This window comes from Manacus candei, unplaced genomic scaffold (genome assembly GCF_025592945.1).
Source record: "Manacus candei isolate 608988 ecotype Guabito, Panama unplaced genomic scaffold, ASM2559294v1 h1tg000011l, whole genome shotgun sequence".
Lineage (NCBI taxonomy): Eukaryota > Metazoa > Chordata > Aves > Passeriformes > Pipridae > Manacus > Manacus candei.
Window position 1 is genome coordinate 3,899,370 of NW_026138059.1, and position 11,978 is coordinate 3,911,347.

Consider the following 11,978-nt stretch of genomic DNA (forward strand, 5'->3'; position numbering starts at 1 on the left):
CAGGTAGTCAACAAAAAGAGAGATGGTGGCAGGAGATAATCTGTTCACTGTAGCCGGCTAAAGTGCAGTAGAGACTACTTGTAGTCTCTTCACTATCCAATGCCCATAATGTAATTATTCGTGTGTGAAGGGATTCCTGCAGAGGGCAAGCACATATGTCCAGCTGTTCTTGTTTTGCTTGAGCTGCCAACACAGGACTTTACATTTTCAGAGCCTGTCTCATGCAGGTCACAGTCTTCATTATGTGGCATCAGTTGAACAGCAAGATGTCCTGCCTCTGGGCTGGGTTGTTAGTGCTAGCGTTAGTGAGATAGCACTAGATTTGGAGTCCCCATGGCATATAATCCAAAGATGTATTCAGCCCAGATGTACTTGTCTGACTTGAGGAACAGAAAATAGTTTCTTTTAACTTCAAGGTCACATTTCTTAAGTGGGATCAGATCCTGGAGCTGCCCCTTTTACCTGAGATAATCTTAACAAAGGTGGTTATGCCTGGATTCCCTTTCTAATCAACAGGAAGTGTAGCATTGCTAAAGCATGATCCATTTGAGCTTCCTTTGGACAGCATGACATAGAGCACTCAAATGCAACCTGTTTTCTGTAAATGTACCTCTTGCCTGTCTTGGAAAGACCATTTCCAGAACTGCCTGCTATTCTTTTTACATTATGTTTTTCACCCTTTTTCCCTACAGGATAGATCTGCTTTTGTACCTTCTCTAAAGCATACCACTTCCATCAGCGATTGCAGCTCCTTGAAAATAGTCAGCTTTCCTTCAGCAGAGCTCTCATAGTCAGTGGAAAAGTGAAAACAAATGCAAATACACACTGCAAATCAGTACAGCAGTCAAAAGAGCTTCCTTTTTTCCAATATTAACTTATCCCAGGGTTTATAAAGGAAAAGGACATGCACTGACTCATATTCTATACTGCTGTTTTCTGGCCTTCAGCAGTGCTTAGAACCTTTAACTGTGGCTCACTTTGTCACATGCTGTACAGAGACAAAACAAAAAGGTTGTGCCAGGGTGTCTGTTTAGTGAAATCCTCCTTACTTTAAGAAAGTGTTTTTCCACATCTTAGCGTTCAAAAGTCTGGGCAGTCATTCACTGTCTGCTACTTGCCACCAGCTTAATAAGTAACAAGTCATCATTAATGTAGGCAGCGTAGGATGAGCTGAAAAGTTTGCTTGACTGATATGGCAGGTAAGGAACTTGCTGCCCAGCTACAGGGACAGCAGGTAGTCAGGAAATATGTTCTAACAATCCCCATATCCTGATTTCAGGGATGCTTGTCTGGGGATTTAAAAAGGGCTTTTACAAAGCAGAAAATACTGACATTACCAAGCAAAAAAAGGCACCTATTCAATAGCTGTGAACTGATTCAAGCCAGTTAAAGTGAGGAACTGCCTCTCCCATGTGGAAATGTTGTGCAAATCCCCAGTGAGTAGCATCTTCTCGAATCTTAGAGGAAGCCTGTGAGCTCACGGTTCCCTCTGTAGGCAGTGGAGAGGTACAGACAGTTGCAAGGACTGAGTTACTCCAGTGGGATTGTTGCCTTTAGATTGTGGAAATGAATCCTTCAGTGGCTTCAAACAAAGCCTCTCTTTCCACTGAGCACAAATGAGGTAAAAAAACCTGCAGCATCCTATTTTGCTCCCTCCAATGTGGGTAGAGATCAAATCAGTCCACAGGAAAGCAGTAGGTGGGAGCCCCAGGGGACCTGTGGGAATCCCTGGAGTGGCTGGGATTGAGGCTTCTTCCTCAGATGCCATGTGAGGAAGAGGTAAAGGCTGCTGCCTCTGGCCTTTGGCAGGCCTTCTCAGTGGAGGGTGAAGGCTCCCTCCAGCTCCTGTCAAAAGCCAAGGGAAAGCATTGCTGAGCTGGATGCAGCCCAGCTCCTGCAAACAACTTATGTGGGTACTCTGTGGAAAGGGAAACCTTTTCCTCACCGGCTGGTGTCCCCATGCCCCTGGATCTGTCATCCCTCACCCTTCTCCTCTTCTTCACTCTTACCATTACCCCTCTCTCTTCCCAACCTTTCTTCCAAACCTGGATCCATCACCACAGGCTGTTCTGCTAATAGCCCTTTCCTATTTACAGGCTACAAGAAAAGGACCCAGCCCATGCAAAAGCAAAATATCTGGATCCTGCAGTAGGATTGTGTTAATTCTTAGTCCAGTACATTTTCATAGTTCCTCATCCATTGCAGAAACTTCCCTCTCCTACCTAGCTGCCCTGAACTGCCAAGAAAACTGAGTCAGGAAACGTGACCATTGCCTCTCCTGCTGCACTAACCTGCCACCCATCAGGCACAGGCTGCCTGCAGGAAATTAGACACCTGCTTTGGTCTTCTTCTTGCAGTCATTAAGTGGTGTATGGTGTAGTATGTCTGCCAAACGCCTATTAATAAGCCACCTTTTTGTGTGTCACAGACTTATGCCAAGATAAAATGACATTCCTCTTCTACCATCCGTCTTCTTTGTGTTTCCCAGGTCCTGTAAGTTTCTTTTCTGTACTATTTCCTGATCTACAGAGATTTGTGCAGCACTTACGAAAGGAGGAAGAGTGTAAAATTAGTGAACTAGTCAAATAAATAAGAGTTAAAGGAAACTACATGTACTCTGTTATACCATTAGGACCTGACTATCCACAAACTGCTACCCTGGGGGGAAAAAGAGAGAGAAAGTATATTAATTTTGAGCAAAACATTAGCTTTATGGCATGGTTTATATCCAAATGTGTTGCTGCAGAAATAGTCTGTGCCCATCTTCATGAGCTCCTACTTTACAAGTCTAATACAGCTTGTGAAGGGAAACAGAAAGGAGAAATGAGATGAAAAATAGAACTAAAGTCCTTCTTTCATTTAAACTCCAATCACTTAATGTTACTTTTCACATAGAAGGGGAAGAAAACTATTATTGTGGTTATAACCTGTTTATTAACTGCATCACCCCACTCACTTACAGCACAACCTCGACAAATCTTGCAGGATATTACAAAAGATGTTATTAGCATAATCCCCTTGCAACTGAGCAACTGAGAAAGTTGCAGAGGGTTGTTGAAACTCATCCAACACCACAAGGGAAAATAGCTTTGTCATCCTGTCTCAGGCCAGCACTGCACTGATTAGGTCAACAGCTACAGATCATTTCTCAATCTTAACTAAGAGTCAAGTCTTCTTTGACTTACATTCAACTTTTGGCCTCTATTGCACACATAACATAAAATTTCCAGGAGAAGGGATTTATGAGTACCCAAACTTTTTTTACCAAAGGTTGTGTCTGTAATTGCTTTAGATTAGCTCAGTTGCAATGACTGTTGCATTTCCACTGACCTTACAAAATTACAGGGAGAGTGAATCCAATTTAGCTAAGGAAATAAAGATGAAGGACATTTAAATACCTATTGGGAAAACTCTCCTTCAAGTTTAATCTGTTTTGTTTTATATAAGGCTAAAACAGATTAAGGAAACTGTTGTTTTGCAAGAGTTTTCAAATAAAATATTTATTGCAAATTATTTATTTATGAAAGAGTATATTTCCATTGAGTTTCCAAAATGTCCCTCTGAAGGAAAGGTAGCCCTCAGATGTCTTTGACTCATGAAAATCTCTAAGCAAAAGCTGGCAGATTGGAGGGGCTCAGAAATTTATAATGAAAGGAAATCCTTGAACTCTAGAGATTTCTCAGAAATATTTACTGGGATGGAAATCCCTCAAAGCCTCTATTTATACCCCTACTTCATCTTTCTCTGCCTTAAAATATTCAAGAAGTAATGAGTCCCTGGGATCCTAAAATACTTTAAAAAAATAGGGCAATCCATCCTGATTTCCAGATTTTAAAGAAAAACCAATGATTTTATTAGCCAAGCTATCCAGAATCCCTAATTGCTTGGGTAACTAAAAATTACCCTTGAGATGCGTGATGATATATTATTTGCTTTTAAAAGGTCACCTCTGTCCTGTAGCAGATTACATTAAGGCTGTTAGCATCAAAGCTGTACTATGTGCAGAGGGTGAGCAAAGAGAACAGAGCCTTATACTCCTCCATAATACAGAAAAAACACTCCTGAGATGTAAAACATTGATTTAGAAGAAACTTTCATACTGGTTAGCAAGCGTATAAAATATCTGGATGTAAGGATACATTCAGATTATCCAACCTTTTTTTAAAGGGTACATCCAATTTAATTGGCTGTACTTCCTTCAAGCTTTAAATATCTCATGGCCTCATTTCTAAGAAGAGGAAGATAAATACCAGGCACCAGCCATAAATATTGTGTGGGACCACTGGAGGGCACTTTTGATCAAAAAATCCCTGACTTTAAGAGCCTTTTGGCAGCTATACAACTTCTGCAAACGCAGGAGGGAGCACAACTGGGGATTGCAACCTGTTCATGAAAATTCATTGGAAAATACTTATTTCATTTTTATATATTTTGTAGCCCAGAAGGGCTTCAGAGTGTTCTAGCAAATTTCTAGCCTGAAACACAATTATATTAACGAATCAATGAATTTTGAAAAAACAACTATAAGATCGGGTTAGAATGTCTGTGTGGTGATGCAGACACATTACTGGCTCTGCATTTAAAAGAAGAATATGCTAAAACTATTCACCTGATTTGTGGATCAGTTATCTTCCACTTAGTTCAAAGGCTCCAAGTTTCTGGTTTTTATCACTGAAGGACTAAAGAAAGAGCAAAGAAAAGTAGCAACACACTATGTACTGGATTAATTTCTAGACTAATCCTGCAAAATCTTACTCCTCTGAAAGATCTTCCTGAGATGATTGATTCAATTGACTTCAGAGGGAGAGTGTGTCTGAATAAAAAAGATTCTTTCAGACCAGCTGCCAATGTTCAGTCTCGCTTTCTGAAGTTTTTTTCTTGTTGTTTCAGGCCTTCATGAAAGGGGGCTGCTTCCTGGCCTCCCTTGCTTGGGAACAGATATGCAATTTCTTGGCCTCTTGTGTTCCCCATCTCTGTTGGGCAAAGGACAATTTCCTCATCCATTATAGCAGAGCATTTCAGGATTAATGCCACAAAAACAGAATTACTCCAAGATCAGACCAAGACTTTTGTGAAATTCAGGAGACAGAAGGGAAAAAAGGAAAAAAGGGCAAGACAATGCAGAAAACACATAAATACCTCCATCAGGTATTTTCTTCTTGGCCTTTTAGAAGGAAGGATGGAGCATGTATTGTGAATGGGCATGTCTCCACTGCCTGGTAACAGTGCCTGTAATATTGTACCTGCTGTGTTTGAGTAAATGATTGCCCTTTTATGCTGTGGTCTGTGGTTTTGATGATGAACTTCCTGAGGGACTGTGAAGATAAAAACCACCACTTGCCACTTGCTGAAGATTTAAAGAGCTGTAGCTTCTAAATGGTACGAGTGAGGGATAAAAAGGCCTTTGCCTCCTGCCCTTGAGCACCACAGCAGTGCCTCAGGAAGCTGAACCCGAACAAAACTCACAGTGAAACCCACAAAATTCATGCCTATGAGGGGACTCTCGGGCCCCCATAGGACAGAACACAAAGAGGCTTTGCAAAGCTGAGTGAAGGCTCTCCTTTGCTGTCAGCTTTGCGGGGAAACCACCCCAATACGGCACTGATAGACAGGAGCACAGGTGTAGAGAACTTGAGGATGGTGGTGAAAGCGCAGTAGAAGCTACAAGCTCCATTTAGAACAACATAGACCACAGGCTAAAGGAGGAGCAGTTTCAGGAACTTCTTTTTCTCTCTACATCCATTTCTATGACATTATACTGGTAAATTCTCATAAAAATAGTGGCTGATTTTCCTGTGAGTGAGGCTACTGGTACCAAAAGAGAGAAAATCAATTCTGAGGATGGTCTTGAGGTCACTTTCCCTCCTCACTTCATGAACTGTGATTCCACGTACCTCGGTTCTAACACACAGTGCATTTGAACCGGGAGCGTGGGGGCTTGAGCTGTGAGGCAGCATGCCCTGACAGGATGGCCATACACAAGGCTTTGCAGCAAAACACATCCTTCTCTTCTCATTGCTCCTTTACTCCACAGGCAAGTACAGCTTTGCTTTCTGCTCCCAGGCTCACTTCCAAGCCTGTCTCTAGCCCTCTCCATATGCAGCTCCATTTGCAATTTCTTAATTATTTCTAGCTGTGTAAAAGCAATGAGTTCCACAAGATCATTTGGTCCTGTTTCCTTAACACAGTCTACACCCCCTATGTATCATTTTGAGCAAAGTAGAAGACAGTTCTGCTTTCCTGAACCGTTGTGCCATGAGGGCTCTTCTCCAATGATCTCCCCAGCTTGTGCCCATTAAAAACAGTGGGGACACATTCTGAGGTGCCAACAAGATGGTCCCTTTTTGTGTGCACCCCATTATGGCACTTATGGCCTCCTGGCTCCCTGGGTGATGGCACTGGGAAATGCCCAGCTGATGACAGCCCAGCCCTTATCTGCTCGTTTATTTGGAGCAGAAGCTCTTTGGGAAGCTGCAGTGGAAGTGCCAGACTTACGCTGCTTTTCAGGAAGCTTATGCTTATCTCCCAGAGACAGAGGACTTTAAATGAAAAAGGGTTTTAACCTTTGCCATGACTAGTAAGAGCCTGATAAATTTTAAATGGATATATCTAAAGGTAGGCAGCAGGAAACAAATATGTATCACTGATTTCAAAAATCGCAGATTTTGAGACAGCCCTGGTTCTTAGAGATGTGTTTGTTCTTTCTGCCTGTTTGTATTGGGTTTTTCTTATATTCTCCACTCTTTTTGGAGTGTTTTGCACTTGCAGCTCAGATCTCAGGATAAGTTTTGCTGAGCCACTTGGCTGGAGCTGCTGAAGCTCACCCCTGGGCTGACCAGTTCTTGGGTTTGGCCTTGTCGTGGTTCAGACTCCTACTCTGAGATTGAATTGTCACAGACCACTGTTAAGGAGTAGGAGAGTAGGAAGCAGAGAGGTTAACACTTTATTTGCATTTATGGCATCTTAAGATAAATGTTATTAAAGCATTACTCATCATGCAAAGAAAGATTATCATGCAAAGGCAGTGCAGGCAACAGGAAATGGGAGGTGAAGCAGCTGACACCCGTGACACTATTTGCCAACCACTTATTGCCCTCACAGACTTTTATCCCCATGGACCAAGCTGAACTTTCAGATCTATATTAAGATACAGCAGGCTTTCTGAGATATGATCTCCAGATACAGAAGGATTGCTGACCTCCAGCAATTTGCCCTAAATAAAATGCGAAAGGACTCAGCCTGCAACCAGCTCCCCAGAGAGGTGCTCTGTGAACCCTGGGGTGAACCCTGGGGAAGGGTCTGTGTTCAATTTGCTGTTTGTTCTTTACTAGGTGGGAAGGCAGCACATGTGCTTGATGCTGGAAGAAAGCAGATCTGCACTGAATACCTTTGAGACCTTGCAAAAATATATCCTCCTGTCTCTGAAGTGTCAGCCTTCCAAAATGGGAGCAAGGAGCTGCAACTAGGCAGCATCTGCTCCCCTGGCTACAGCTGCTGACCTGCCAGGCAAGGCAGGGTAAGACCACTATGGGGGAAAGATGCTCCTGCCTCTGAAAAATCTGAAGTCTCCTCAGGACATGGCTGTAAAATGCCTACCAAAACAAAAAAGAAGAGCTCACACCGAGGACCCTGTGCATAGGGCAGTAGTTGAATCCCTGTGCCTGACGTGGTACAGATCAGCCACAGGTCAGAAAGAGAGGGGGGAATCAGGCCCTGTATGAGAGTTCCTTCACTAGCAAAGGTCCACAGGACAGAGCAGTTCCAGAGTCCAGACCATTTCCATCTGCTGGAACAGCTGGGAACAGCCCTACTCTCAGAGTTGCTGGGGGCATCCTTGCTGTAAAGTGCAGGACTGCAGCCACCAGGCAAATGGGCTCTGGTCTCTGCTCTGAGCTCCAACAGGGTTGGTGGGGGGAGACCAGCCTCTGGCCCTGGCCCACTCTTTCTGATTTACACAGGAAAGCTGTTTAATGTAGTAAAAGTCTCACAGTGAAAGACACACAGACACTCTTAGCTTTCCAGAGAAATTGATGCTAATTACATTGTTAACCCCAGTGGAACCTGGTAAATCCAAGACTGCCTGTGACCCTGGAGAAATTACAGCGTTTTATCAATGACCAGTGGTTTGGTCTGGGACTGGGCAAAGATTGACAGAAACTGAGAAGTGCCCTGCCAAGCCAACCACTCCCTCTCCCTTGGCAGCATCAACTGCAGCGCCAGCACTGGCAGCAGATGGCAACTGCAGCAAGGCATTACATTTCTGGAAAGCTTCTCCCAGAAGACCTCAAAACACAACATAAAATTCAGGTTAAATTAACTTTAAAATGTTGCAGGTAGGGGGAAAATGAAGGTTACAATTTTCAAGTGTGCCTGTTTAATTTGGGTACCCAGTGCAAGCGGCTCAGGGGGTATTTTCACAGATGTTCAGTCCCTGTGGTGCAGGTGAAAGTTGTAGAAATTCCTCTGAATATGAAGGTGTCAAGCTGGAATCTCAGAGCAGAGCTACCTGCAATAAGTGGAAACACTAGCAAATGAAACCTGAATTTTGCCTAGGGCCATATGGGAAGTTTGTATTTGATTCAGGAATTTGCACAGTTGTTCTTGATGTCTGCTATGCTTTGACAGGCTCAGTCCTGCTTTAAAATTTTGTGATAATGAGGATGTGTGAGTACTTTTAATGTCCCTCCTAGATAATTAAATATGTCCCTGTAATTAAATATGAACAGCATTGACAGTACCTGTTATGTAAGCTACACAACCCATAGTATTTTGTTAGTTATCAGGTAAAAAAAAAACAACTTTAAGAGGTCAAATTGAAAGAAACGCCACCATGTGGAGAGCTTGGGGATGTTTTAATAATATTCTCAATATTGTCTTTTCTCCAATATGGGTTTTGGCAGGGTGGGGGGTGTTTCTTTGCTAAATATGTTAGTGGTTTTCAATGCCCACCACAAAGTCTAACTCAGCAAATCCCCCCATGGCTCAGCTGCTGTGGCTGCTGGGGGACACAGCAGGAGGGCAGCAATGCCCAGGGATGCCAGGGGGCAAGTCAGGCCAAGCATCATGTCTCCATCTGAGATGATCTGATCACCCTGCTGAATATGATTGCTCTTTGCCCCAGGAGGGAAGAGAGCAGAGGGAAGAAGCATCCTCACACATGACCCACCAGTGGCCATTTTGGGCAATATTTAGTTGAAAGAGAAGCTCCACAGCCCTCAAATCTGACTGCCACCAGCAGTCTGTGACACAAGCTCAGTTGCCACCACATGGCCCATGTGTGCCTGTCCCAGTCATAAATGGGAAATCAGGTTTCTGTGCCCAGCATATGGCCATCCATGTGTAATTTATTTGTTACTTTTTATTTATTCCTACTCTGGAAAGAACAAAAATGTACAATCTCATTCATATCTTTAAGGAAAGAAAATGTCTGTATGAAATTATATTTGTGTGCTCCTCTTACAATATCCTGGTAAATCAGAGGATGTTTGAGGTCTAGATGCTTACAAAAAGAAATCTTTGCTTCTGGAAGCATGTAAGTTTTTAATCACCTGCTACATTTCAAAGCCTGGGGCTCATATATTTATCTTTGCATACCTCAGGCATCTTTTCATCGAAGAGCTCTCTATTATTAGCTTTTAATATTAACAGATATATATAGTCTGTCTTCCTCTCCAAGGACCACAATTTTCTCTGTACTCTACAGGGAGTGACATGCAGAAACGCTTTAGTAAATCTATGGAGGCAAACAGACCTTCTTTTCTGATGTCCTTAGGGGAAGCCCAGAGTCAGCAACTCCTAAAGGCCAATAGCAACAGCTTTGAATTATCTTTAGCACATCTATTTCTATCAGAAATCCAATATCCTTTATATGCTGAATAACACTGTTTATTTAGCTTGTAATGAAACTTACACATTTGTTCCAAGGAGCAGTGGGATCCATGACTCCCCTTGGCAATTAGAGACTTTACATGAAAGAAATTTCAGAAGGAAATTTAAGGTAAAGTACACATCGTGCAAATGCAATAGTTAAATATTATGTGGGACATATTAATTTTTACTAAAACTGATGGCCAGAAATTCACTTGCATTTGAAGTTTTAAGGCAAACATAAAATCCCTGCCTTCTTTGTTTCTACTCAATTTGGTTTATGTTTAATGTAGTCGAGATGTTCCTTAGCTCTCCAGTCATCCATGAACCAATCAGTACACATCTCTCCCCACCCAGTCTCCATTCTGCTAAGTCTGTAGGGCATTTTCAGTGGAAATAGAAAGTTTTCAGTTATGTTTAATTAAGAAATCAAGACCTATAAATTATCTTCCTTTCCATCCTAAATAGACATCTACCAACACACAAATACCGTTGGTCACCAGGAAATCTCTGTCCTGATAGTGAGAACAACTGGTGCTTATTTTCACCATCCCTGCATGTTCCTCCAAGGATGACACTACTTTAAATACATGTTTCTATTAGCAGATAAACCAATTTATTCTATGCTTTCTACCTTCAAAAAGCAACTGTCTCAGATAATTCCTTGGGTACCCTCAGGACATATCAGTTCCATGCTATCACACACATTCATGCCTAACATTTAGAAACCATTTCAAACATTGTCATTCCCAGAAAAATCATAGATGTGTATGTCTATCAAAAGATAAGAAAACCATATATATGAAACCATAAATACTAATTTCAAAGCATATAACTGGGTTTTAATCACTTTAATTTTTTTTTTTAAGTAATTGAAAGCCTTGGTTGTATCCCCCCACCTTTTCCTGAAACTTAGAGGATTTTCAGACCATGCAGTAGAGCTGTTCCTATTTCTACTAAAAGTCATTTCAGAGTGAATTCATCCTCTATCTTTCTGCCAGAAAACTGTACTGACTCACATCCTCTTTAGCAGCATTAGGCATAAGCCCAGATCTTAAAACACAGGACCATGCAGCCACTGTTAGAGGACCATCAGTGTAGATTGTATTTCATTAAGGCAGCTTCAGTCTTACTGAAAAAAAAAATGGCAAGACATTTCTATATTTGTAATACAATCTCATGGGCTCTTTTCTTAATGTAGACCTCCAGAGCAAACATTTACACTACTGTTTACATCCTTTCGCTTCCATTATACCTTAAAGTTACCTTTCAACATTGCTGCTTACATGGCCAGGAGTACAGAATCAGCCAGGTTTTCTTGTAGCACCTGACATATACAGTAGAAGCAAAAGAAGCTTTTCCCCATTCAATTCTTTTTAAGATGTCCACACTGAACAGGAACAAATAATCTAACCACTCATGAAACACAAACTTCAACAGAAGAGTAAAACAGCTGCTGATACTCACTACTATGGAGGGTCACACAGCCCAGGTTGTTACTTTTTTTTCTAAAGCTTTAAGCATAATTTATGCAGCCTTAGGGCATAAGCTCTTACCCAAGACCAAGGGGAGCCAATGGGGGTCTCTGGCTGGTCTTCCTCCTCAGATGACATCCTGAGCTGATAATTTTTCCCCGTTCTCCGCATACGCCACTAAAACCACTCTTGGTTGCTGCCACATACAAAAAGCTGCCTTCAAGTTTTAGCTGTAGACAACAAAGCTGTAGAGAACATAATTTCCCTGTGATCGTGTTTGCTTGCTAATTTTACCTGCCGAAGTTCTTGGAAGCACAGTCAGAGCAAGAAACCTGAGCTCAGTAAACCAGAGCACACTTTCCTTGCAACTGACTCCTCAAGTGTCCTAGTTCAGTCAAAAGGTTCAGTGAAAAATTAGAGCCTGACAAACACAAATTCTCCTCCAAACAGTCAGTACCCTTACTTGCATATGAGATTTTGTGGGCAGACAGTTTGCCAAGTTATAAACTCCAGAAACAGAATATAAGGAATTTTTACTGACAACATTTTATTCCCATCATTAATTATATTTTGTATGGATTTTAATAGTTTGATTTTGTTTTCAAGACAGGTTCTTAATGCAAAAATCCAATTCTG

The 11,978-nt window shown here is 41.9% G+C and overlaps 1 protein-coding gene across 4 annotated transcripts in view; it reads right to left on the minus strand.

The window, feature by feature from the left end:
- LPIN1 (lipin 1) overlaps positions 1–11,686 on the minus strand; it is a 78,724-nt gene extending 67,038 nt beyond the window's left edge. The window contains exon 1 of one of the 4 annotated variants that reach the window (XM_051778290.1): positions 11,637–11,686. Coding sequence is in view for 2 of the 4 variants with exons in the window: in XM_051778289.1 (XP_051634249.1) it covers positions 11,424–11,513 (90 nt within the window). In the remaining 2 variants the exon portion in view is untranslated. The other 3 variants (XM_051778289.1, XM_051778293.1, XM_051778292.1) reach the window with 3 other exon arrangements.
- Between the last annotated feature and the right edge of the window lie 292 nt (positions 11,687–11,978).